Source organism: Leucopleurus acutus, assembly GCF_964270905.1.
Source record: "Leucopleurus acutus genome assembly, chromosome: 14".
In the NCBI taxonomy this organism is placed as follows: Eukaryota; Metazoa; Chordata; class Mammalia; order Artiodactyla; family Delphinidae; genus Leucopleurus; species Leucopleurus acutus.
The window spans coordinates 16,087,348-16,114,782 of record NC_139156.1 but is presented as its reverse complement, the minus strand read 5'-3'; the positions used below and the strand labels follow the sequence as shown (position 1 = coordinate 16,114,782).

The following is a 27,435-nucleotide window of genomic DNA, read 5'->3' as shown; positions in this document are numbered from 1 at the left end:
TAGTCAAGGAAATTTCAAACAAATCCTTTTTTTTCATTAGGAAAAGTAGGATGTTACTTATTTATAGTGTAGCTTTAAGGTCATTATGGTATAGCTTTATTATCTGAATGTTACCTAATTATGTTACTGTACATTTTCAGGAATAAAGTAATATTTGACTTTTATTAGGCATTATGTTTTACATCCCAGGTAACTCTGTGTCACCATTAAATGTTGGAAATAATTCACCACCCAAAGAAGTAAATAGTGTAAGTTACTTATTTTTTTTCTATTTTGTGTTTTTGGATAAAAAATTCTAAACATGTTTTTATATCGTGTTAATGAAGAATTACTCAATTTGCGGGTATTGTTCAAGGTCAGACTGTCTTATCTGTAGCCTAGTATCTTTTTAAAAATAAAATTCAACTTTTTCTATTTGGGTAGTTATAGATTGACCTACAGTTGGAAGAAATAATAGAGATTCTTTGTAGCTTTTACCCAGTTGTTTCCTGTGGTAATAAGCTGAAGAGCTATAGTGTAATATTACAGTCAGGCAATTGACATAATACAGGCAAGATATAGAACATTTCCATCACTCGAAGGATCTCTTCTGCACCTTTTTATGGTCACATCCACTTCCCTCCTGCCCCTACCCCCTTCTTAAGCCCTGGCAACCATTAACCTAATCCATATTTCCAAAATGTTGTCATTTCAAGGATGTTATTATAAACGAAATCATAGAGTATGTACCTTTTGGGATTGGATTTTTTTCATTCAGCGTAATTCTCTGGAGATTCACCTAGATTGCTGTATGTATCAATAGTTCAATGCTTTTTATTGCTGAGTAGTATTCTGTGGCTTATTTAAACATTCTCCCATTGAAATACATCTGGATTGTTCCCAGTTTCTGGCTATTATAACTAAAACTGCTGTAAACATTCATGTGTAAGGTTTTATGTGAACATGAGTTTTTAATTTTTGTTTTTGCTCTAGGATAAATGCCCAGGAGTGCATTTTTGGGTCATATAGTAGTTGCATATTTAGTTTTTTAAGAAGCTGCCAAAGTGTTTTCCAGAGTGGCTGTACCGTTTTACATTCCCATTGAGAATGTATGAGTGATCCAGATTCTCTGCACCCAGCATCCTCACCAGCATTTGGTGGTGTTACTATTTTTAGTTTCCCTATTGTCACATTTGTGTAGTGATAGCTCATTGTGGTTTTGTTTGACTAATGGCTAATGATAAACATCTTTTCATGTGCTTATTTGCCATCTGTGTGTCCTTTTTGGTGAAATGTTCTCCCATGTCTTTGTCCCTTTTCTAATTTGGATTGTTTATTTTTTTACTGCCAAGTTTTGAAAGTTCTTTATATATTACAGCTTCTAGTGCTTTGTCAAATACGTGATTTACAAATATTTTCTCCCAGTTTCCGGCTTGTCTTTTTATTCTCTTAACAAGATGTTTAGCAGAGCAAAAGTTTTTAGCTAGGTCCTGGTCAATTTTTCCTTTTATGGATTATACTTTTGGTGTCAAGTCTAAGAACTTTTTCTGCTATAGATGCAGAAAGTTTTGGGGTTTTTCCCCCCTAAGTTTGTAGTTTTATATTTAAATTTGTGGTCCATTTTGAGTTAATTATAAGTTGTGAGACTTAGGTTGAGGTTAATTTTTTTTTTTGGCTAGGGATGTCCAATTGCTGCAGCACCATTTGTTGAAAATGTTATCTTTCCTCCACTGAATTGCTTTTGCACTTTTGTTGGAAATTAGCTGGGCTAATTTGTGTGGGTCTATTCTGGATTCTCTTTTCTTTTCCACTGATCTATGGGTCTTTCCCTCCACCAATACCACACAGTACTGGAGCTATGATGGTCAGTCTTGAAGTTGGGTACAGTGATTCCTCCCACTTTCTGTTTGTTTTTTCAAAATCATTTAATCTAGTTTCTTTCCTTTCCAGTATACATTTTAGAACAATCTTGTTTGTATCTACAAAAAATCTTGCTGGAATTTTGATAGGAATTGTATTAAGCCTGTATATCAATTTGAAAATTGTTGACATCTTTGCTGTGGTGAATCTTCCAATTAACACAATCTGTCTCCCAATTTATTTAGATATTCTTTTATTTCTTTCACTTTGTGGTTTGCAGCTTACCAACGGTGCATGTTTTGTTAGATTTACGCCTAAGTATTGTTTTATGAGTGATTGTAAATGCTGTTATATATTTTATTTCATGTGTCCTCACGTTCATTGCTAATATATAAAAATATGGTTGATTTCACATGTTTATCTTGTATCCTGTGACCTTCCAGGAGTCACTTATTCTAGGAATTTTTTTGTAGACTGCTTGCAATTTTCTACATAGACAATTATATCATCTGCCAATAAAAGACAGTTTTATTTCTTCCTTTTTAAAATATATGGTTTTAATTTCCCTTTCTTGCTTTATTGCACTGACTAGAACTTCTAGCATTATGTTAAGAGTGGTGACAGTGGACATATTTGTTTCCAAACCTAGGGGGAAAGCACTGAGTCTTTTCACTGTTGAGTATAATGTTAGCTATAGAATTTTTGCAGACGATCTTTGTCAAGTTGATGAAGTTTTCTCTATTCCTACTTTTCTGAGAGTTTATATCATGAATAGGTATTGAAATTTTTAAGATGCTTTTTCTTCATCCATTGATATTGTTGTGATTTTTTTTCCTCCTTTAGCCTGTTAGTTTGGTGGATTGCATTGATATATTTTTTTTAAATTTAACCAGTCTTGCATCCCTGGAATAAGCCCCAGTTGGTCATGGTGTATAATTATTTTTTATATGTTGCTGAATTATATCTGATATTGTTTCGATGAGGATTTTTTACATCCATTTTCATGAGAGAAGTTGGTCTGCGATTTTCTTTTTTTTATTGTCTTTGTATAGTTTGGGTATCAAGGTAATACTAGTTTTCTGGAATAGAGATTGTATAGAGTTGGTGTTAAGTAATAATTCTTTAAACATTTGGTAGTATTCTCCGGTGGTAAAAACCATATGGGCTTGGGGATTTATTTTTTGGGGAGTTTTAAAATTATGATTCGGTTTCCTTAATATTTATAAGGCTATTCAAATTATCTATTTCATATTGTGATAATTTGTGATTTTTCAGGAATTGGTCCATTTTGCTTACATTGTGAAGTCTACATAGAGTTGTTCGACGTATTCCATTATCATTTTTATATCTTCATGGTCTGTAGTAATATATCCCTTATTTCATTCCTGATATCGGTAATTTCTGCCTCTGATTTCTTCATTGTTATTCTTGCTAGAGATTTATCAATTTTGTTCATCTTTTCAAAGGACCAGGTCTTGTTTCACTGATATTTTTCCTCCAAGTTTTTATTTTTAATTACATTGATTTCTGCTTTTATCTTTATCGTTTCCTTCCTCTGCTTGCTTTGGGCATGTTTTGTTCTTATTGTTTAGGTTCTTGAGATGAGAACTTACATTATTAATTTGAGACTTTACCTCTTTTCTAGTATGTGACTTTAGAGCTCTAAATTTCTGTCTTGGTGATACTTTGTGTTCCACAAATTTGATATGTTGTATTTTTATTTTCTTTTAGTTCAGTGTATTTTTAAAACATTTCCCTGCGACATCCTCTTTGACTCATGCATTGTTTAGAGGTGTATTGTCTAGTTTCCAAATGTTTGGAGATTATCTGTTCTCATTCTGTTACTGATTTCTAGTGTAAGTCCATTGTGGTTGAATAACACCGTCTGTATGATTTAAATTCTTTTAAATTGGTTGAAGTTTGTTCTATGGTCCAGAATGTTCTTGGCTGGACAAGGGTGGGAGTTCAGCTTCCCAGCATCCTTACTGCCCCCCCCCATATCCTCTCTACTTAACACGAGGTGGAGGGAGGATTGGAGGTGGAAGGGTTTGGAGATACTCCACTCATTACTATTGAATGGTGGTGGAAAATCCTGACTGTCCACTAGGTTTCCTCTTAACACCACCCCAATGGTGCTGGTAGTTGGGGGGAATGGGGGACACTGTTTACTGCCAGGCAGAAGTCCATGCTCCCCATGCGGTCTCCACAGGGAGACCCCACGAGGATGAAGTGCTGGCTCCCTACTCTGTTGGCCTTCTCTGATACCACCCAAGTGGGAGAGAGGGGCACCTCACTGTAGCCTGGTGAAGGTGGAGGTCTAGGCTCCCCAGTCTACCTTTGCTGGTGGGATGGGGCCACAGTTTTTTCTGCGGCAACTGTCTGGAGTAGAGCAGTTACTGATAAAGTTTTTCTGTCTGGCTGGGCCATCCCTTTCCTGGTCTTTTGGCTAGAGAGAGCAAGCGAGCAGGCTTTTTGTTGGGGCTTTTATCGTCTGTGCCTTTGGGTGTTTCTGACTTCTCCAGCACCGCATCTGAGATATATGAGGCAGAATAAAAACTCTGGGGACTCACTGCCATGTCCTTCTCTGGGTGCCAAGTTCCTAGCCTGTCTGCTGCCTTCCTTCAGTGTCACTATATGTTTATTTTATATATAAGTCCAAGGTTTTTAGTTGTACTTAATGGTAGGAGTAAGGGAAAGTACATCTATCTTGTCTTCTCGGCAGAGGAAATCCCAAATCTAATATTTAACAAACAAAACATTATTACCAACTTTTAATACCGCTATTGCTCTTTTCTTAATAGAAGACTAGCAATAATGTGTCTCCTGCAAAATCAAAAAAAGTACACAAGTTGGTTGAGAGTTCCTTGTCCATAAATGATGCAGCACTCTTCAGCTCATTAGGGCCTCCTCTTCGGTCGACAACTTGCCATTGCTGCGGTCTGTTTGGTAAGCATATTGCTCTCAGATGCCTGTTGGATTATTCCTTTACACGTTTGAAAAATATTTTTATTATGTAAAACATCAAATATAAACAGAAGAGTATATATAAATCATACACCCATTTCCCAGCTTCAACAGCTGCCAACATCCTACCATTCTTGTTCATCCATGCCTTTTTTTTTTTTGCAGTACACGGGCCTCTCACTGTTGTGGCCTCTCCCGTTGCGGAGCACAGGCTCCGGACACGCAGGCTCAGCAGCCATGGCTCACGGGCCCAGCCGCTCCGCAGCATGTGGGATCTTCCTGGACCAGGGCACGAGCCCGTGTCCCCTGCATCGGCAGGTGGACTCTCAACCACTGAGCCACCAGGGAAGCCCCATGCTTCTTTATTTGATTATTTTTTATACTTTTTTTGAGATAAAACATACTTGCACTGAAAGGCACAAACTCATAGCCCAATCAAGATGAAGAATACTTCCATCTTCTCAGAAAGTTCCCTCATGTCCCTTCCCAGTCACTGTACCCCCCAGAGGCAGCCACTGTTGTTGTTTCACCATAAATTAATTTTACCAGTTACAGAATTTCTTGTAAATGGAATCATACAATATAGACTCTGTGGGAAGCTTTTCCTGTTCAGAAAATATTTCTGAGTTTAATCCATGTTTTTGCGTGTACATTAATTTTTTTGTTCGTTGCTGAGTAGCATTTCATTACATGATATCACAGTGTGTATATCTGTTCTGTTGAACATTTCGCTTGTGTCCAGCTTTTGGCTATTATGAATAGAGCTCTCTACACATTTTTGCATAAGTCTTTGTGTGGACGTATGTTCTCGTTTCTTTTGGGTATAAACCTAGGGGTAGGATTGCTGAGTCAAAAGGTAAGTGTATGCTTAACTTTATAAGAAAAAGCCAAACCGTTTTCCAAAGTAGTTGTCCCATTTTGTATTCCCACTGGGAGTGAGTTCTGGTTGCTCCACATCTTTGTCAACATTTGGTGTTTTCAGTCCTTTTAATTTTAGCCCTTCTCATGGATGTGGAGTGGTATCTCCCTGTGGTTTTTTTGTTTTGTTTTGTTTTGTTGCGGTACGCGGGCCTCTCACTGTTGTGGCCTCTCCCGTTGCGGAGCACAGGCTCCGGATGTGCAGGCTCAGCGGCCATGGCTCACGGGCCCAGCTGCTCCATGGCATGTGGGATCCTCCCGGACCAGGGCACGAACCCGTGTCCCCTGCATTGGCAGGCGGACTCTCAACCACTGCGCCACCAGGGAAGCCCTATAAATTCAGTTTTAACACCTAATCATAAACAGCATAATCCTCTTCACATATTCTCCTTGATATGATTAATAGAATGACGTCTTTGAAACGGTCTCGTTCCTGCCAACAAATATTTGCAATAAAACATTGGTGGTGTCATGGGCTGTGTTCTGTAGGGCCGCTGAGGTGCTCACAGTGCAAGCAGACGTACTACTGCTCTGTCGCATGCCAGAGAAGGGACTGGGCAGCCCACAGCATCGTGTGCAAACCTGTTCAGCAGAAGTGAGTGTGATTTTTTTTTTTTTACATTCATTAGAGAATATTTTAAAATACGGGTTTTTTTTTTTTTTTGGTAGTATAAGGATCAAATCAGGTAAGCAGGCCATAACTATGTAAAAGTTGCTGCTTTTTACTTTTTTATTTAAGTATAACATAAAGTATACAAATCTGAAGTGAACAGCTCTACAATTTTTGATCCCCAAAACTCTGTTTTAAGTAATGTAGGTATTTTCTCCATTTTGCAGATAGGGAAACTGAGGCTTGGAGATTGTGGCTATCTCCCTTTCATTAGGTGGCTTTTGGAAGAAGCACACCTGTGCACAGGGCAGACCCTTGCATAGCCAGCATGGGGTTGTTTTACTTTGTTACTACTGTGATTCTTTCTGGAAGACGCTGTTTTGTTCTTTCTGGATTTTGTTGAGAATTTAACATTATTGTGGCCCTTACTTTTAATTGGTTCTGTGCTGTAAGTATTATAATTGGTTGCTTTATTTCAGTTTCCACAAACTTGAAGATAATAAATCACCTTTTGAAACAAAGAACATGGAAGTGAAAAAAGAGGTATGATATACTTACTTTCTCTTTGCCTTTAGAGTGAATTTTTAATGACTCCCTTTATTTTGAAATAAGAGGACCTAAGCTAAATAAAATATTTATGACTTATTTCTCCATTTCACCATTGTTTGTTTATTCCTGTTGAATAAATCTGTACACCTAGTGATAGATTTGGTGAGCGTTGGGGGTCTATGAGAACTGTTTATGCCCAGCTTTTTCCAAAAAGGACTTGAGATGGCCGTGTCTCGCTGTAGGTGGACTACTGAGAAAGTTGTCTCTTTGTAGTCCCTGCGTGCACATGCTCTCTAGCTTTGTGTACTGGATTCTAATAGGGCCCTGTTATCTAAGGAGCACTTTTTCCTGTTAATACCTTTCTTCCATGTAGGTAACTGTATAGGGTAAATCATTTGCAATCTGGAAAGTATCAGTGATGTGCAACTCATATTTTATAGGTAAATTTTAGCTTTCTCTAGCTGGTCCTAGCTTCTACTTTAAAAAAAAAAAAATCCATTCCTATAAAAATGTTAACAAGTGAAAACTTAAAACACTACCCTCCCCACCCCCTTTTTTAAAAAATAAACTCAACATTGCCATCACCATCATGGCCTGATTCTCGGGTGATCCCAGTGCTATGCACACTGCCTATGGACGGTACGTTTTAGTGACTCTAGAAGATGTATGTTATTTCTCTACACCCTCATTCAAACCTGGGAGTCAGGCTGTTTTGACCTCGGTTCTAGCAAATAGTGGCCATGGCATCATTTATTTTATTTTATGTTATTTTTAATTATTTATTTTTTATTTATTTATTTTTGACTGCATTGGCTTTTCGTTGCTAAACGTGGGCTTTCTCTAGTTGCGGTGATTGTGGGCTACTCTTGGTTGCGGTGCACGGGCTTCTCATTGCAGTGGCTTCTCTTGTTGCAGAGCATGGGCTGTAGATGCACAGGCTCAGTAGTTGTGGCTCACAGGCTCTAGAGCGCAGTCTCAGTAGTTGTGGCCCACGGGCTTAGTTGCTCTGCAGCAGGTGGGATCTTCCCAGACCAGGGATCAAACCTGTGTCCCCTGCATTGGCAGGTGGATTCTTAACCACTGTGCAACCAGGGAAGTCCGGCCATGGTATCATTTAAACATGTGCTTGTAAGTAACTCACTTAATGTGTTTTTTCAAACCAGAGTGACTGTCCTCTTGGAGTTACTAAAGAAATAGCCATTTGTGCTGATAAAATAATGTTTTCTGATTTGAGAAGCCTACAACTCAGGAAAAGCATGGAAATAAAGGTATTTGTTGTTTAATTTCCATAGACAGAGATCCAAAGAACTGTAGATTTTTATTTTCTTGTTTCCTGTGTTTGAGTTTATAAGACAGCTCCAAAATACAACTGAAATTGATAAAGATTGCAAAAACTTGTCTACAGTACTTTTTGTATCTTGTTATAAAGCTTTACAAAATTAACATTTGCTTTGTTCTCAGTGAGTTATTGCAGCTTTTTTGTCTTTGAAAGGGTATAGTTACTGAATTCAAACACCCAGGTGACTTTTATGTGCAGTTACATTCTTCAGAAGTTTTAGAATACATGAACCAACTGTCTGCGAGCTTAAAGGAAACATATGCAAATAAGGCACATGAAGAAGATTATATTCCTGTAAAGGGGGAAGTTTGTGTTGCCAAGTACACTGTCGATCAGGTAACCCCTAATGAAATATTTAACAAGACATTTTAATTTACTTTGGTCCTATCAGCTTGACACCAGAGCTTTTAATGATGCATTAGATGGCTTGAGGTGAGACTCTGGTCACACTGCTGTTTCTCTTCCTCAGTCAGGAGTCCACGTCTGTTTGCTTACTTCCTCCCTGCCTGAGGCCACTCCAGCTCTGCATGTAGGCTCCTCAGTTGCTGGGTACAGAGTGATTGCTAGTCCTAGAGCTTGTGTTTATTTGTGTAGCTGAGGCATTAGTGTGTCACAGAGTCCGCTGGGCTAGAATAGCCTGGGAATTGTTGTGTATATTAAAGCATCTAAAATGGACAAATTTGGGGATTTCTGAGCCAGATTCTTAGGCAATTAAGGTAACTTGTTCATAGAGTATCTCAGAACAGAACAGTAACTTTTCCTTTGCATGTTCTGTAGATTGAGAGTTTTTAAACCTAAGATTGTGAAATGCTGTTTAGAAGCAGAATACCATTATATTTCACTTTCAGACCTGGAACAGAGTAATAATACAAGATGTTGATGTGCTGCAGAAGAAGGCACAAGTCTTATATATTGATTATGGAAATGAAGAAATAATTCCAGTAAACAGAATTCACCAACTAAACAGAAAAATTGACTTGTTTCCTCCTTGTGTAAGTCTCTTACTTTTTGAATTCCTAATAGCATCCCAAAGGAGCTGTTTTTAATGTTTTGATGGACATAATATTTGCGTGTTTGTTGCCATGGTTATTATGAGAAAGGACCTATTGGTGTATCTTTTACTATGTAGAGAAACAATCATGGACTTTCTTGGCTCCATTTTATTAGGCATTACTTAGTTAAGTACTGCCTCAGGTAGGTAACTTAGCATTTTTAGGGACATCTTATCAATCTGCTCTTTAAAAACAATCATTTTTATATTTATTACATTATTTGGAAACAACTTGAATTTATGTGTAATTGAAGGATAATAACCATCCTTTGATTGATTTCTCAAGCTTAAAGTCCCAAAAGGAAAAGCATTGTGGATAGAATATCAAGAGAGACAAATAATTATCGATAAAATTGTTTATCGGATTAGTACTTGAAGATTTTTGATGAATATTCAGCATGAAATACATTGTCTTTAAAAAAAATCTTTGCATAATTAATTAGAAAAAAGTCACTTTCAAATACTAATTTTTAGTAACTTGTGTAAAATCTTTCAGGCCATAAAATGCTTTGTAGCCAATGTTATCCCAGCAGAGGGGAATTGGAGCAATGATTGTATCAAAACTATTAAATCACTGTTAATGCAGCAGTACTGCTCTCTAAAGATTGTGGACATCTTAAAAGAAGTGATTTCCTTTGCTGTGGATGTTATGCTGACAAGTTCAGGTAAGATCTGAATCTTTTTTTTTTTTTTTAATTTTATTTATTTATTTATGACTGTGTTGGTCTTCGTTTCTGTGCGCAGGCTTTCTCTAGTTGTGGCAAGTGGGGGGCCACTCTTCATCGCCGTGTGCGGGCCTCTCACTGTTGCGGCCTCTCTTGTTGCAGAGCACAGGCTCCAGACCTGCAGGCTCAGTAATTGTGGCTCGCGGGCCCCGTTGCTCCGTGGCATGTGGGATCCTCCCAGACCAGGGCTCGAACCCGTGTCCCCTGCATTGGCAGGCAGATTCTCAGCCACTGCGCCACCAGAGAAGCCCTGAATATTTCTTTTTAAATGGAGCACTTAATATGTTATTTAGTGCCCACCTGTTACTCAGAGAAGAAATAGAAACATGAAGTGAGACCAAGTAAGCCCCACTCTGGAGTCATTCAGATTGTGACGGGAAATATGGCCTTGGCTCTGCTCTTGCAGTTGGCAGTTTATCAAAGACAAGGCACAAGTTTATAGAATTTGGTACATAAAAGGCTAGATCTAGACTTATTATGGGAAAACTCTAGTATCTTTTTAATACAGCCATTATAATATCCCTGATTTCTACTCATTTACTGGGAAAATTCAGGAATTTTTCTGTGAATTTGTCCATCCTTACCATCAGTGCTTTTTCTTTGAACAACCTTCACAGAACTTCATTTGGTTAGCATTAAGCCCATAAACACATAGTATTTAAGTTGTGGAAATGGAAGCAGTTTGGAATCCTGTTCTTCCTTTATGGCTTTGTACATATTTAAAAAGTGACTTCTGACAGTGTGCTTATAATTGCCTCTTGGTTTCCAAGGTATTACTCTTCTATTGCTTGAGACCCATCATTGGTTGATTACTTGGTAGAAAATTCAGTTAATCCTGTTGTGAAATTGAGTATAAAATCTCTTGTGTTTTGTTTCTTTGCTGTGTATGTTCCATGTTGTGACTTGAGCTTTTGGATACTGTTTGAGGGAACTTGAAGTTTATGTGGCTGCTGGTTGACACTTGATTCAGCCATACTTTATGTCTGAGATGAAGTAGTCTTATGTCTTAAATTTATTTTTTCTTATAAATGGTGGTCATTGTAAGCATGCCAGTGAGGTGGTAACTAAATCTTCCATGTTATTCATAATTTTTAAGTGAAATATTTTTATTAAATTTTTTGTTAAGTGATGATGGGGATTTTGACTCAATTTTTTCTAATAAATTTATTTATTTTTGGCTGCATTGGGTCTTTGTTGCTGCAGGTGGGCTTCCTCTAGTTGCAGCGAGTGGGGGCTACTCTTTGTGGCGCTGCATGGGCTTCTCATTGCGGTGGCTTCTCGTTGCAGAGCACAGGCTCTAGGTGCGTGGGCTTCAGTAGTTGTGGCACACGGGCTCAGTAGTTGTGGCTTGTGGGCTCTAGAGTACATGCTCAGTAGTTGTGGTGCACAGGCTTAGTTGCTCCGCGGCATGTGGGATCTTTCTGGACCAGGGCACGAACCCGTGTCCCCTGCATTGGCAGGCAGATTCTTAACCACTGCACCACCGGGGAAGCCCCTTGACTCAATTTTTAAAGCTGAAAATTAATAAACTATATTTTGCACATAGAAACTGAACTAGTAAAAAATATGCTGGTGTGCGACTAGCTATAATCTTTAAATCATGTGATTGATTCATTTCTTTTGTATTTATTCTTTTCCTCTAATACTTGGTATAATATCTCAATGGAAATATGTTCTCTTAATCACTTTTAGGAAAATTCTTAGACCATGTGCTCATAGAAATGGGATATGGCTTGAAACCCAAGGGACAAAATTCTAAGAAGCCAAGTGCGGATTCAAGTGAGTATACAGATTAATATTGAACGGTGTAGTGATTTTAGTTATTGAAGAAGTTATTGTCTCTTGTCTGTATTCCTAGAGTACTGCCTATATGAAATCCCTGAAACATCAATCTTGGGTGAGACAGCTCTGCTGAACAGTTCTCAGGAGTTTTTTTGGCCATCTGGAGGAGAAAACTCAATACTTACTGGTCTAAAAGTTATCACAGTTGAAATTGTAAATGATGGTGGTGTCCTAGGGAGACTGTAAAGTGAGAGAAGTGAACCTGAGCTTACAGTACCAAGGGAGAAGCTGTGTTGGGAGAGGTGGAAAGAGAACAGGGAAAATGTTGCCAGAATAACAGAAGAGTAAATGCTCTGGGAAGGAGTCATCAGCAATAATAAATGCTGCAAAGGGGTCCAGTGGAAGGAACAAAATCCTCCCAGCAGTATCTGCTTCACTAAGGCACTGTGGAGGTGCCTTCAGGGAGGGTATTCTGTGGGCAGTTATACGCCCACATAGAGAAGAGATTATAAAACGGTGGCAGGATCGCAGAGTGCAGTGGGGGCCCTGGGAAGGGCACCTGACCCAGATTTGGAGGAAAGCCATTCACAGTGACATCATACTGAGCAGGAAATACTCAAGTTGCTGGGAGATTTGGGAATATGTTCTGGGAAAAAAGACCAGCATGTATGTATTAAGGCCTAGAAGTGTGAAAGAGCACAGTTAGGCCTGAGAAACTGGAAAATTGGATTAATGAAACCAAAAAGGCTTCTATTTCTGCTTTTTGATAAGGTGATCTTGAAGATGTCAGGAAAATCACAGCTGAAAACAAAATTGTTATAGACAGAAGTGGCCTAATCCCCAAAGTGTTGACTTTGAACGTAGGTGATGAGTTTTGCGGTGTGGTCGCCCACATTCAGACTCCAGAAGACTTCTTTTGTCAACGACTACAAAGTGGGCGTAAGTAAATCTTGATTTGTGTTATCAATATAACATACATCAATAGACTCAGCATGCAGATATGCAGATAATGTGTAAACTTGTATTTCTTTAGTTTAAGATGTGATCTGTATCCACAGATAAGCTCGCTGAACTTCAGGCGTCACTTACTACGTACTGCAGTCAAGTGTCTCCACGCTCTGATTTTTATCCAACCATTGGTGATATCTGCTGTGCTCAGTTCTCTGGTAAGGAAAAGAGAGTATTATTGAATTTTTTACTTACAATTAAGTACCAAGAAATGAACCAATCTTCGTTTTGCATTGATGGCTGCATTTGAAGTTTGAGTAGTGCACCAATTATGTTTTTAAGTATATCCAATTAAACTGAATCCAAGTGTGTAAGGGAGGAGGAGGACCTGTAAATGCTGCGGGGGTGGGGGTGATGGAGGTTTTTATTTTATCAGCCCTTTAGTTCTGGAGACTGATACAGACATTTGTTTATATCAGTGTGGGAATGTGGAACCTCCCAGGGTCATGTCTTGGCCAGTTTTCTTTGGAACAGCAAGAGTGTCTGGAGGCACATAGCTGTTGTGGCCCAGCCTCTGTAGCTGCACAGATGATGACCCTGTGATGACCGGGTTCAGTTCTCTGCTGAAGGGAGGACCAGTGGCCTCACAGGAGGGGAGAGACAGGTAGGCCTCCGGTAAATCTATGGCTTGGTTAGTGGAGTCTGGTTGACTCATACTGCCAGGTATTCTAAAATTGATCAAGACCTAATGGATTCACTCACATGACCAGGACATGTTCCCTTGTCCTAATGAGTTAACTGTCCACTAGAGGGATTAAGCATTTAATAAATAAATAATGACAAGCATACAACATGAGTTACCTAGAAAGGGATGAATAAAGGTGACATTTCAGGAGTTGAAAGCTTCTGATAAGGAAAAGTAGGAATGGTGAATAAGCATGCATAGTTGAGTAAAGCTTGATGTTACATGAAAATAGAATCTATAAATGACCATCTAAATTGAGGAGGAAAAATTTTTGTTTATATCTACATTGGAAAACCATTTCAGATTGAGTCTCTCCTATTTTTAGAGGATGACCAGTGGTACCGTGCCTCTGTTTTGGCTTATGCTTCTGAGGAATCTGTACTGGTCGGATATGTAGACTATGGAAACTTTGAAATCCTTAGTTTGACAAGACTTTGCCCCATAACTCCGAAGTTGTTGGAATTGCCAATGCAAGCTATTAAGTGTGTGCTGGCAGGTATGTAATTTTTATAGTTCCTGTATTCTTAAAATATTGAAACCTAAAGTTAAGAGCATTAGAATTGAAATTAAACTAGTGAGTAGATCAGGGAATGTGTTTAGCTATAACTTACCTCAGTACAAAAACAATCCTTAATGGAACATTTAGGAAATACAGATGACTATTTTGCTATCTGTAATAAAATGAAGTTGAATGTACCTGTGTTTATGAAGTTGAGTATTCTTTTTTGTTATTTATAGATCCTGCATTATCAATACATATCACTGAAGCCTGTCAATTGCATGAATTAGGGGGAAACTGCTTTTGAAAGCAAGAACATTAACGATCATATGCTTAGAAATCACTGTATATGTAACATGTCCCGCTAGGAGCAGGAGCTTCTTTCCAGTGTAAAAGATTAGCTTCTACAACTTTTCATTCACATGCACCAGAATTTAACTAGTATCCAGTTATCAGAAGGATATTTCCAAGTTTCTGCTACTAGCAGTGTTCTTTTAACTACATTTTTTAGCCTATCCAAGATCATATCCTTAGGAAGAGGTACAAACTACTGTGTATAAAATAAGTAAGCTATAGGGATGTATAGTACAGCACAGGGAATATAACCAATATTTTATAATAACTTTAAGTGGAGCATAATCTGTAATCTATAAAAATACTGAATCACTGCATTGTACACCTGAAACTAATACAGTATTGTAAATCAAATATACTTCAATTAAAAATTAATGATCTTTTTTAAAAAACTAATTTTTAAAAAAAGATCATTTCCTTGGGATAGGTTGCAAAATGCGCTTACATTTGCAAAAATACCGCCTTAGGTGGAATGGAGGTGTCAGTGGGTATGCTTTTCATGTTTGTGATACACATTATGATTGTTCCCTAGAAAAGGTAGAACTAGTTTACACACCTACCAGAAACGTAGTAGGGAGTCAGTTCCTTGACACATTGGTGTACCAAATATTGGGTGGGCCAAAAGGTTCGTTTCGTTTTTTCCGTAAGATGGCTCTAGTAGCACTTAGTTTTCTTTAACTTCACTTGAAACAATTTTGTTAGATTGTATGTGACAGCTGTCATATCAGCATGCATTTAAAAAAAGACATCAAAATTGGTGAATTTTTGTGTAGCCGTTTTAATATTGAAGGTGGAAGAAAAACAACTTTTTTGGCATATTATGCTTTATTCTTTCAAGAAAGGTAAAAGTGCAACTGAAATGCACAAAACGATTTGTGGAGAAGGTGCTGTGACTGATTAAATGTGTCAAAAGTGGTTAGTGAAGTTTCGTGCTGGAGATTTCTCTCTGGACGATGCTCCACGGTTGGGTAGACCAGTTGAAGTTGATAGCAGTCAAATCAAAAAACAATAATTGAGGACAATCAACGTTATACCACGTGGGAGAGAGCTGACATACTCAAAATACCCAAATTGAGTGCTGAAAATCATTTGCACCAGCTTGGTTATGTGAATCGCTTTGATGTTTGGGTTCCACATAAGTTAAGCGAAAAAAACCTTGACCATATTTCCGCATTCGATTCTTTACTGAAACGTAATGAAAACGTTCCGTTTTTAAAACAAATTGTGACGGGTGATGAAAAGTGGATACTGTACAATAATGTGGAACGGAAGAGATCATGGGGCAAGCAAAATGAACCACCACTAACCACACCAAAGGCCAGTCTTCATCCAAAGAAGGTGATGTTGTGTACGTGGTGGGATTGGAAGGGAGTCCTGTATCAGGAGCTCCTTCCGGAAAACCAAAGGATTAATTCCAACAAGTACTGCTGCCAGTTAGACCAACTGAAAGCAGCACTCGACGAACAGCATCCAGAATTACTCAACGGAAAACGCATAATCTTCCATCAGGATAACGCAAGACCACATGTTTCTTTGATGACCAGTTAAAAACTGTTACAGCTTGCCTGGGAAGTTCTGATTCATCTGCTGTATTCACCAGATATTGCACCTTCAGATTTCCATTTATTTCGGTATTTACAAAATTCTCTTAATGGAAAAAATGTCAATTCCCTGGAAGACTGTAAAAGGTACCTGGAACAGTTCTTTGCTCAAAAAGATAAAAAGTTTTGGGAAGATGGAATTATGAAGTTGCCTGAAAAATGACAGAAGGTGTGGAACAAAAGGGTGAATATGTTGTTCAATAAAGGTCTTAAGTGAAAATGAAAAATGTCTTTTATTTTAAAAACTGAAGGTACTTTTGTCCTGCCCAATAGATATTTCTGGATTGTTTCATCTTGGCCAATTTTGATAAGCTAAAAACTAAATCATTTTAATTTGCTTCATTACCAGTGAGACTGGATGTTTTTTCATAAGTTACTTGGCTCTTAATTTTATGAAAGGACTTGGTATAACTTTGGGGTTGTTGATTTGTAAGTGCCCTTTCAGTAAATGCTACAGATGTTTCAGACGTCAGTGTTAGTGACCAGTGTTTCTTCCTGGATTGTTTTATACTTTTGTTTGTGATTTTCTTAACAACCTTATTGACATATAATTTATATACCATAAAAGTCACTGTTTTAGGGAATTCTCTGGCAGTCCAGTGGTTAAGACTCCGCTCTCTCCGCTCTTTCACTGCCAAGGACGTGGGTTTGATCCCTGGTCGGGGAACTAAAATCCTGCAAGCCGCACAGCCAAAAAAAAACACAGCAGTGTTTTAGGTATACAATTCAGTGATTTTTAGTAATTTACCGAGTTGTACAGCCATCACCATAATCCAGTTTTGGAATATTTCCATCACCCCACTGAGATCTCTTGTGCCCATTTATATATAGTTAATCCTAGCTTCCTAGGCAACCATTAATCTACTTTCGGTCTTCTAGATTTGCCTCTTTGGACATTTCGTATCAATGGATTTATGATGGTTTGTTTACATAGAAATATAGAAGCGTTTTACAGACTTTTTCTTTATAATTTTGCCTTCATTTTCATGTTTAGAAAATCCTTCTCAGGTGGGACTTCCTGGTTCCAGTGTTTGTCATAGAGTCCTTAAGTTTGTGGAAATTAGGAGCTAAATTTGTAAAGGCTTGCAATAAGAAATATTTTAACATTCTTTTAAAAATTCTTTGTTAGGAGTAAAGCCATCATTAGGAATTTGGACTCCAGAAGCTATTTATCTGATGAGAAAAATTGTACAGAATAAGATGATCACAGTGAAAGTGGTGGACAAGTTGGAAAACAGTTCCCTGGTGGAACTTACGGATAGGTCTGTGATGCCCCACATCAGTGTCACCAGAGTGCTCATCGATGCAGGCTTTGCCGTGGGGGACAAGGGAGTAGTGACAGTTAAGCCCAGTGACATGAAAGAAGCCAGTGGTAAGTAAATTGTCCACCAGATAATGTCCGTGCTGGAATTCAGGTGGCTTTGTGAATGTATGGGTTCTCATACTTTAAACAAGAATTGATGTTGAGTACCTTTTGTCCTTTTAAATCAAGCATTCATCTAAAGAGTGTGTTTGGGTCACTGGCAGCTGAAGGTCGATCAGAAATGTGAATTTGGAATTCAGTGAGGTAGTAATGGTTAATTCTCATACTAATTAACTTTCCTGCAAAGTCACTAAGAAAGTTATTGGACATTCAGTTCTTCAAAAGCAGACTCTTTATCTTTAGCAGCCCTGCCTCCAACTCCCCGCTCTGGCCATTTGTTTTGCAAATCGTCCGTTTATTTTCACAGTTCCCTCGGGTGTAGAAGCAGAAATCAGTCTGTTGGAGTGGACGTGGGTTGAACTTGCTGTTGATCAGACAGTAGATGTTGTGGTCTGTGTGATGTATAGTCCTGGAGAATTTTACTGCCATGTGCTTAAAGAGGATGGTAAGTTGACTCTTACTTATTTCTTTTTACAGTACACTGGCATAGATAATAGGTCAAGATAAGTTTGTTATTGGGTGGTGAAACTGTTCTCTTTCCAGTAAAGGCCAAGTGGGTATTTGTACTTTCAAGAAAGATTTGGTTTTACTTGGTTGCCTTTTATTCCATTGTAAGACATTATTTTCTGTTTTCAATAGTCTCTGTTTAAACCAGCTTAGAGTTCACAGAATGTCTCCTAAATTCATTTTTGAAAAATTTTAATTGTTGATCTCATTGACGTATGACATACATACAGATAAGTGCACAAATACGAGTGCAGCATAACAAATTAGCACAAAGTCAAAACCTTGTATAACCAACCTCTGGTTACCAGTAACCCGGAAGTTTCCTTCATGTCTGCTGACAATCACTGCCACTTCTTTCTTTCAGAAGTAAATATGATCGTGCCTTCTAATAATAGCATAGATTAGTTTTTCCCATCTATGAACTTTATATAAATGGAATCATACAATATATACTCTTCTGTGCCTTGTTGCTTTTTTTTTTCACATTTGTGAGTTTGGACCATCATTTTCACGTGTGACTGTAGCTCGTTTTTTGTTGCTGCATAGTGATCCGTTGTGTGAATGTACTGCAGTTTACTGTTCCTTTCTACTCTTGGACATTTGGGTTATTTCTAGTTCTGAGCTATAAAATGTTGGTAAGAATATTCTCATACAGATTTAGCGCACATGGATTTCCATTGAACATGTACCTAGGAATGAAATTACTGGCCAAATCTTAAAGGGTATGTGTGTTTTCAGCCCTGATCGATGAATGCTAAAAAGTTTCCAAAGTGATCATGGCAGTTGTTGGTTGGAGAATTCTAGTTGCTCCACATCCTCACAAACACTTTGTGTTTTCCGTCTTTTTCCCTTGAGCCATTCTGGTGAGCATCATTGATTTTAACCTTTCTAAGTTTTGGGTTTTCTCTCTGTCAAATAAGGATGTTACCCTAGATAACTAAGTTCCTGACTGGCTCCCAACTTGTGAGGTTTGTCATCCCTTCATACAGAATCATCTGGTAGATAGGCTACTATTTTAAAATATTTGCCACTTATTTTCATAAGTGATTGTACAAGCATATGGTACAAATTTTAAAGTTACAAAAGAGAATATAGTGAAAAGTTAAGTTTCCCAGTTCCTCTTCTCAGATTTCTAAATATCCTTCCAGTTCCTTTTCTCAATGTTCTTAATATTTTTCCAAAGTTGCTCTATACATATGCTTGTATGAATATATATATTCCTTTTTATGTAGGCATAAATGGTAAAATAAATAATATTTGCACTTTGCCTTTTTCTCCCACTCTGTCTTGGATATCAGTTCACATAGTGTTTCCTCCGTTCTTTTTAAAATATACTTTTGGGCTTCCCTGGTGGCGCAGTGGTTGACAGTCCGCCTGCCGATGCAGGGGACATGGGTTCGTGCCCCGGTCCGGGAAGATCCCACATGCCGCAGAGCGGCTGGGCCCGTGAGCCGTGGCCACTGAGCCTGCGCGTCCGGAGCCTGTGCTCCGCAACGGGAGAGGCCACGACAGTGAGAGGCCTGCGTACCACAAAAAATATATATATATATATACTTTTAATTTTGGAATAATTTTAGATTTACAGAAAAGTTGCCAAGGTAGTACAGAGAGTTCCTGTATACCCCTAGTTTTCTCTATAGTACCACAGTTACGTAAGATGTTAACATTTGTTACAACTTAAGAGACCCACATTGGTAAATGTCTATGAACTAACCTCCAGACTTTATCTGGGTTTTGCTAGATGTCTTTTCCATTTCTGGTAATGGCCTTTTTCTGTTCCAGGGTACCACATCACTGTACGTCCTCATTCCTTTTCATGGTTACATGGTATTCCTCTGGGTGGGTTTACCCTAATTTAGTTAACCTAGGTGCAGCTACAGCTAAAGGATTCCTGTGTACAAGCATTTATCACTAAAAACAATTCTTGTAATCTGTGATTTTATTCTGAGACTATATCCTTGAGACAAATTCCTAAAATTGTACAATAGTTATTAAGTCAAAAGATATGTGTGCTTGTGCTCTTGAGAGAGTGCCCTCAAGAGGCCATCCAGGCTGATTTCCACCATCAGTGTATGAAAGTGCCCTCTCCCACACCATTTCCTGCAGTGTGTCCTTAAACTTTCTTATTTTGACTAACCTGAAAGGTGACAATTCTACCTCGATACAACTTAATTTCCATTTCTGTGGATGGGTCTTTGCCACATATTTAAAAGATATTTTTCTTTTACTTCTATAGTGTTCAGATCCCTTTATTGGCATTTTAAAGCTCTCCACGGACTGTATCTTTCCAAGCACATCTCTGGTGTTCTTCTTCAGTGATTCACCTTTCCATTCCTCTTCTCTGCCAGACTGCTCCCAGCAAGTGTTTTTTTGGCTGCTTAATTTGGTACTTTGCCTCAGAGCCGTTTCTTTTTCTGGAATTACCCTCTCCTTTTCTAGCAAACAAGTCATACTTCAGATTTCTCTATGAAGCCTTTAGTGCACAGAGCTCACCTCTCTGAAAGTCCTTAGCAGACACTATCTGTGCCAACTATTTAGTAATTACATATACTCCTTCAGGACAGCTTATATGTAACTTTCTTTTTGTGCAGGCTTGTGCACTGTTTCCTGGTCCACATGCAAAGCTCATGCTCTAGCATACTGACAACAATGCCATCATCATGGCTCTGTGCCCAGTAAATTGTTGGCATGGGGTTTACTGAGAGTATTAACTAAATAATGACTTATTTGCCCAATTTCTTAATAAGGAGAAGGGAGAGGTATTTGGTGTACTTTATAGTTGCTTGGGGATATGCCTGGGTTTTTATGATCAAAACACTTTCCAACTTTAAATGAAAATCTGTTACTCTGCATGTTTTTAAAATATTAAACTATGTGTATTGTGTTTTCAGCTCTAAAGAAACTCAGTGACTTGAACAAATTGGTAGCAGAATATTGCCAGCAGAAGTTGCCTAAAAATTTTAAGGCAGAAGTAGGGCAACCTTGTTGTGCTTTTTTTGTAGGTAAGTTGCAGTTGGCACAATATTGACTATATTAGAATCTTTTATTTCTTGACTTTCAAACCTCATTTTTAGTGTATTTTCTTCCTGATGTTTAAGCAGATATTTTTCATAATCAAAATTAAGTGAATGCTTAAAATACCGTGGTTTTTTTTGTTCTTCTCTCTTTGTAACAAGGAGCCTCCAAATGATACATTCTTACCTAACTTTGTCAAATGCTTTTCTTTCCAGAATTTCTGATAATATTAAAAGCTAGAGAGTGGGAAACCTGTTCACTGCAGATTCATTGTTTCTTCTGGTCACCCTGTGCATGTTTATTTTGAAAATATGTTTGATGAAACACCTTAATTTCATTGCATGTTTTTCTGTTTATTTTTTCTATTATTTACCAAGTAACAAGTGAAACAATCTCATTAGTGGTGAGACTATTATAAGTCTTCCAGTTTGACAAATATCAAGTTTATTAAGTCTTTACTTCACTTAATATTCTGCATATTGGTTAGGTTATGAATGAAATCTTTATAGTAGATGTAAAAGTGTGATGCTGTAAAAACTTCGGTGATATTCTAAGAATGAATTTTGAGAATCCTCCTTCTAGGGATTTCTGAATTAAAAACTAAAGGTGTTGTCTGGGAAGAGAAATATATTAGCTACTTTAGACAAAGAATGGTCTTTTTCAACATAAAAATTTCAAACCTTAATAGAAGGGAAATATTCCATGTTACAAATTTTGTGTTAAATCTAGGTGATGGTAATTGGTATCGTGCTTTAGTCAAGGAAATCTTATCAAATGGAAACGTTAAAGTACAGTTTGTGGATTATGGAAACATTGAAGAAGTTACTGCAGATGAACTCCAAATGATCCCATCCAAATTTTTAAAACTTCCATTTCAGGGGATACAGTGCTGGCTAGTAGGTATGGTGCAGAGTAAGAAATTTTCTCAATTGTCTTCTAATACTTAGAGTACATACATTTCTCAGTATTAATATATTTATAATTTTAATATTTTATGTAAGTTATTTTCTGTTTCATATTATAAAATTTAGAAACATATATTTAAAGATACTGGCCAAAATGTTCAGTGTTGATGTCAAAGTAAGGAAGCAGCTGCTTTTCTATACTTATGATAGGAGTGAAAACTGATGCTTTCTTTTGGAGACATTTTGCAGGATTCCTTAAGAGCCTCAAATATTCTTACCTTTTGTCTTAGCAAGTTTACTTCTAATAATTCATCCTAAAGAAATAATCATGTTATTTCACAAAGTTCACCTACATGGAAATTCATTACACTGCTGTTAATAATAGCAAAACAACCTAAATAGCCAATAGTAGAGGCTTGGTTAAATGAGGATCCACATAATGGGTAGTGGTAGTACCTATTTCATAGGTTTGTTGTGAAGATTATTAAATTAATGTTTAGATCAGGGTCTGTCTGGCACTCAAAGTTCTATTAAGTGTTCGTTACTTATTACACAGTCATTAAAATGTTAAGTATGTGTTGATGTGAAGACTAGTTCATGATTTAAGTGAAGGAAGCAAGTTATGAAAGAGATGGCAGGATGGCATTGTGATTAAGAGGACAGATTAGAAGCAGCTCTGCTGCCTACTAGCTGTGAGACCTTAGGTAAACTGTTTAAACTCTATGCTTCCTTTTCCTCATCTGGAAAATAACGGTACCTTCCTCAAAAAGGCATTAAGGATAAAAGAGATACAAGGCATAAAGCACTGAATAGTGGCTAACATTACAACTATTTTTATTATTATAAAAATTTCTTTATAAAAGAATTATGAGTATATATGTGCATGTGTGTATTTCCATATGCACATAAAGATTATGAAAGGTTGGATACCAAAATGTTAATAGTGGTCATGTCTAGAAGCATTAGATGCTTTTTATTTTTCCTTTTGCCTGTTTAATTTCTACTTATTTTACACTAACTATGTTCTGGATTATTGTTTTTAATCACCATGTTTTATGTCAGTGTTTCTTAAAATATGACCCCTCCACCCCACAGCCAGTAGTATCAACGTGAGAACTTGTTAAAAATGTAGATTCTTAGTCCCCATCCAAGACCTACTACTAAATTGGAAACTCTAGGGTGGGGCCCCAAAATCTGTTTTCACAAGCCCTCTACATAATACATATGCACACTCACATTTGAGAACCACTGTTATGAAAATAAGGGTATAAGCCAAAGTTATCCCAGAAAGATAATTTTTGGTTAAATAATTAAATATGATATTTTGAAATTATCATTGGAAGACTCTTCACAAAGGTGCAAGTGTAGGTTTAACATCTTTTACCAGAATAGTTGATAACTCATCATTGTGTATGTAACCATAGTGGCTTCTAAAAGAAATAATAATTCTATTTTTGCCTATTGGGAAAAATGCCAGGTGAAGATAAGTTAGTGAGGAAAGTAAAGACGGATCCTGAGCCTCCTAAAACAGTAGTATATTTGTAGATGCATTATCTGCAACTCAGGCACTGAGGATGTAGATATATAATTGATTATTGAGAAAAGATATTCCAAATCACTGACCTGAATGGTAAACTTGGGAAGGGTCCAGTCCTGGGTATTATTGAGGCAAAAAGTGCAGCTTTGGGGCACAGAATTCTTACTTTTTTTATTTTTATACTCCACATCTTTATTTATTTTTATTATTTTTTATACTCCATATCTTTATTGGAGTATAATTGCTTTACAATGGTGTGTTAGTTTCTGCTTTATAACAAAGTGAATCAGTTATACATATACATATGTTCCCATATCTCTTCCCTCTTGCGTCTCCCTCCCTCCCACCCTCCCTATCCCACCCCTCTAGGTGGTCACAAACCACCGAGCTGATCTCCCTGTGCTATGTGGCTGCTTCCCACTAGCTAGCTATTTTATGTTTGGTAGTCTATATATGTCCATGCCACTCTCTCGCTTTGTCACAGCTTACCCTTCCCCCTCCCCACGTCCTCAAGTCCATTTTCTAGTAGGTCTGTGTCTTTATTCCCATCTTACCCTTAGGTTCTTCATGACCTTTTTTTTTTTTTCTTAGATTCCATATATATGTGTTAGCATACGGTATTTGTTTTTCTCTTTCTGACTTACTTCACTCTGTATGACAGACTCTAGGTCCATCCACCTCACTACAAATAACTTAATTTCGTTTCTTTTTATGGCTGAGTAGTATTCCATTGTATATATGTGCCACATCTTCATTATCCATTCATCTGTTGATGGATACTTAGGTTGCTTCCATGTCCTGGCTATTGTAAATAGAGCTGCAATGAACATTTTGGTACATGACTCTTTTTGAATTATGGTTGAAAGCTTCCCTAATGTGGGAAAGGAAATAGTTAATCAAGTCCAGGAAGCACAGAGAGTCCCATACAGGATAAATCCAAGGATAAACATGCCAAGGCACATATTAATCAAACTATCAAAAATTAAATACAAAGAAAACATATTAAGGGCAGAATTCTTCTTAATGCTGTTTTATTTGTTAGATATACAGCCTAGAAACAAACACTGGACCAGAGAAGCCATAGCAAGATTTCAGACGTGTGTCACAGGGATAAAACTCCAAGCCCGAGTGGTTGAAATCACTGAAAATGGAGTGGGAGTTGAACTCACCGATCTTTCCACTTCTTATCCCAGGATAATTACTGATGTTCTGATTGAAGAACATCTGGTTTTAAAAGCTAGTTCACCATGTAAAGACTTAGTGAAAAACAGTCCTGTTAATAAACATGGTCTTCAAATTGATGCCCCATGGCTTCAAGGTAACATTTTTAAACTGCTATTTAAATTTATGTTATCCTTTGCTTTTATAGGCTGTGAAAATTTTTCTATTCCAAGTGACATGATTTTCCTGTAGAAATATGCTTTGTGGAAATAGATTAGTAATAAGTAAAGTTAGTTTAATATTTATTGAAACATGGCTTTTTTATGAAACACTGTACTCATTTTTTTTTTTTTTTTTTTGCGGTACGCGGGCCTCTGACTGTTGTGGCCTCTCCCGTGGCGGAGCACAGGCTCCAGACACGCAGGCTCAGCGGCCATGGCTCATGGGCCTAGCCGCTCCGCGGCATGTGGGATCTTCCCGGACCAGGGCACGGACCCGTGTCCCCTGCATCGGCAGGCGGACTCTCAACCACTGCGCCACCAGGGAAGCCCTGTACTCATTTTTAATGTAATTACTTGTCAGGCAGACGTGTATCATACAGCTATGTATCCTTTAAAGTTTGAGTAAATTTTAAGAATTAAATATACTACAGAAATGGAAATATACTACTGAAATATACTATAGGAGCATAATAGTTTAAGGATTCTTATTATAGATTGAACTTTTTTGTAATGCACACCAAAATCCCTCAAATTAAACAGATTGTTTTATGTAAACACAGATTTTCGTTTTGGGAATTTGGGAATGTTGGTATTCAGTAGAATACTAAATGTTATCTTTTTCATGAGAGACCTGTATTTCGTATGTTTTCAGCTACCTCTGCAGCTGAGCAGTGGAGGACAATAGAATTGCCAGTTAATAAAACTGTACAGGCAAGCGTATTAGAAATCGTAAACCCAAACTTGTTTTATGCTCTACCAAATGAAATGCCAGGTAAGAAACCAAACAGAGTTTGAGACACATTTATGCTGGTCTTTTAAACTGTAGAATGAACTTACCTGAATTCCTTAGGAAGTGATGGGGAGAAGAAGGTGATGATTTCTGTTTCACTCATGTTTTAATTGATCATAATAACACTTAAGGAAAATTTAATTATAAAAACATGAATGTGAACATGCCATGCATTCAGCACCTACTCCACCTGGTCTTGATCATCTACAGCTTTTTATAACAAAGCAGCATCCTTAATTACTGTATAATTTCTTGTTTAAAAATAGGTACTGTCTGTATTGAATTGTACTTATTACTAAGCTAACCTTCTACAAGCATTACGAGAATTTGAACCAAAACAGTTTTAGATACGTTGGAAAAGTACTTCCTAATCAGTCTATAATCACAGTGTTACTGTATCTTAGAAACTTGGAGAAATATTTTACACTGGCCCTAATCATGAAGAAAAGTAGCATGTAAATATTGACTTTCCTTTTTTATTTCGTGAAAGATTACAATTAAGGCATCTCTTCAGTGTATTTTAGGTTTTTTTAAAAATTATTTTGTTTACTTACTTTTGGCTGCATTGGGTCTTCGTTGCTGCGTGCGGGCTTTCTCTAGTTACGGTGAGCGGGGGCTACTTTTCGTTCAGGTGCGCGGGCTTCTCATTGCGGTGGCTTCTCTTGTTGCGGAGCATGGGCTCTAGGCCCGCGGGCTTCAGTAGTTGTGGCTCGCGGGCTCTAGAGCGCAGGCTCTAATTGTGGTGCATGGGCTTTGTTGCTCTGTGGCATGTGGGATCTTCCCGGACCAGGGCTCGAACCCATGTCCCCTGCATTAGCAGGTGGATTCTTAACCACTGTGCCACCAGGGAAGCCCCAGCGTATTTAACTTTATTCTTGCAGTATCAGAGGCTGAGTTAGTGCAAGTTTGCTATTCAAAATAATTTGCAGGTATTTGAAAGCTGAAAAAAATGAAAAAAAAAGTGTTTTCAAATGGTGAAACCAAGAATTGTGGTGATAACAATAACTGCTCTTAAATTTATCCTCCAGTATTAGGAATAATCAACTTTAAACTGTATAGTGGAAAGCAGCGTCTTAGGATTATTGCATCCTGACAATAACATATGGTATGATGAATTGGAAGTACTTTGCTTCATTTAATTAACTATAACACACTTACTGAAAAGTATACTGAACAGTCGTAAAACTGCAGCTTAATAGAACAAGTTTTTGTAGAATGAACACACTAGAATAGCCACCCTGATCAAGAAATTAGCCCCCCAGTGGCTTCCTTCTTGCCCCCTCCCAGTCTTGCATCCCTTCCCCACAAGGTAACCAGTAGTGGTTTTATCTTTTTTGGCTTTATCTATTTTAAAAATATAAATGTATATTTTAATATATAAGGGTTCTTTTTTGAGTGGTTAGATTTGACTTTCCTTTTTATATAAATACTTTATTATAAATAGTAGCATTGAAAATTTCTTCACAAAACATTTTATATATATATTTTAGATCAGGAAAAACTGTGTGTATTGACAGCCGAATTGTTAGAATACTGCAGTGCTCAGAAAAGTCGATCGGCCTATAGACCAAAAATTGGAGATGCATGCTGTGCCAGATACACAGGTAAGATTCTTTTCTGTTCCCCAAACAGTGTTCACTTTAAAATTTAGATTTACAGTTTAAAAATGTATTTCGTTTTCCTCTTCTTTTGTATGACAACTAGATCTACAATTTCCCTCTCTTTCTTCCCAGTAGAAATGTGTCATAATTTTTGTTTAGATAAGTATTCTGTATTACGTTATTAGTTTTGCATAAACAGTATTCACAGCCTACCCACGTAGTTACTATAATTACATTTTTCTTTTGCAGCCTTTTTTGTTACTGGTGTCCTATATACTTTCACTAATGATCTCCAGTTCTCTGCATTGGTATAAATTCTCTCCATGAATACTGCCTGTACTTTATTAACTT

The 27,435-nt window shown here is 37.5% G+C and overlaps 1 protein-coding gene across 6 annotated transcripts in view; it reads left to right on the top strand.

Moving 5' to 3' along the window:
* The window catches only part of TDRD1 (tudor domain containing 1), a gene marked incomplete at its 3' end in the record, with an annotated part of 34,937 nt that overhangs the window by 2,906 nt on the left and 4,596 nt on the right, over nt 1-27,435 (top strand). For 2 of the 6 annotated variants that reach the window (XM_082854655.1, XM_082854658.1), the window contains 19 exons: nt 190-248; nt 4,641-4,785; nt 6,211-6,316; nt 6,811-6,874; nt 8,044-8,148; nt 8,373-8,555; nt 9,068-9,211; nt 9,767-9,935; nt 11,688-11,774; nt 12,549-12,716; nt 12,836-12,943; nt 13,796-13,966; nt 17,054-17,296; nt 17,655-17,792; nt 20,746-20,856; nt 21,599-21,769; nt 24,354-24,629; nt 25,346-25,465; nt 26,974-27,087. In XM_082854655.1, coding sequence (XP_082710781.1) covers nt 190-248; nt 4,641-4,785; nt 6,211-6,316; nt 6,811-6,874; nt 8,044-8,148; nt 8,373-8,555; nt 9,068-9,211; nt 9,767-9,935; nt 11,688-11,774; nt 12,549-12,716; nt 12,836-12,943; nt 13,796-13,966; nt 17,054-17,296; nt 17,655-17,792; nt 20,746-20,856; nt 21,599-21,769; nt 24,354-24,629; nt 25,346-25,465; nt 26,974-27,087 — 2,682 coding nt within the window. The remainder of the gene's footprint in view (nt 1-189; nt 249-4,640; nt 4,786-6,210; nt 6,317-6,810; nt 6,875-8,043; nt 8,149-8,372; nt 8,556-9,067; nt 9,212-9,766; nt 9,936-11,687; nt 11,775-12,548; nt 12,717-12,835; nt 12,944-13,795; nt 13,967-17,053; nt 17,297-17,654; nt 17,793-20,745; nt 20,857-21,598; nt 21,770-24,353; nt 24,630-25,345; nt 25,466-26,973; nt 27,088-27,435) is intronic. The other 4 variants (XM_082854656.1, XM_082854660.1, XM_082854657.1 and 1 more) reach the window with 4 other exon arrangements.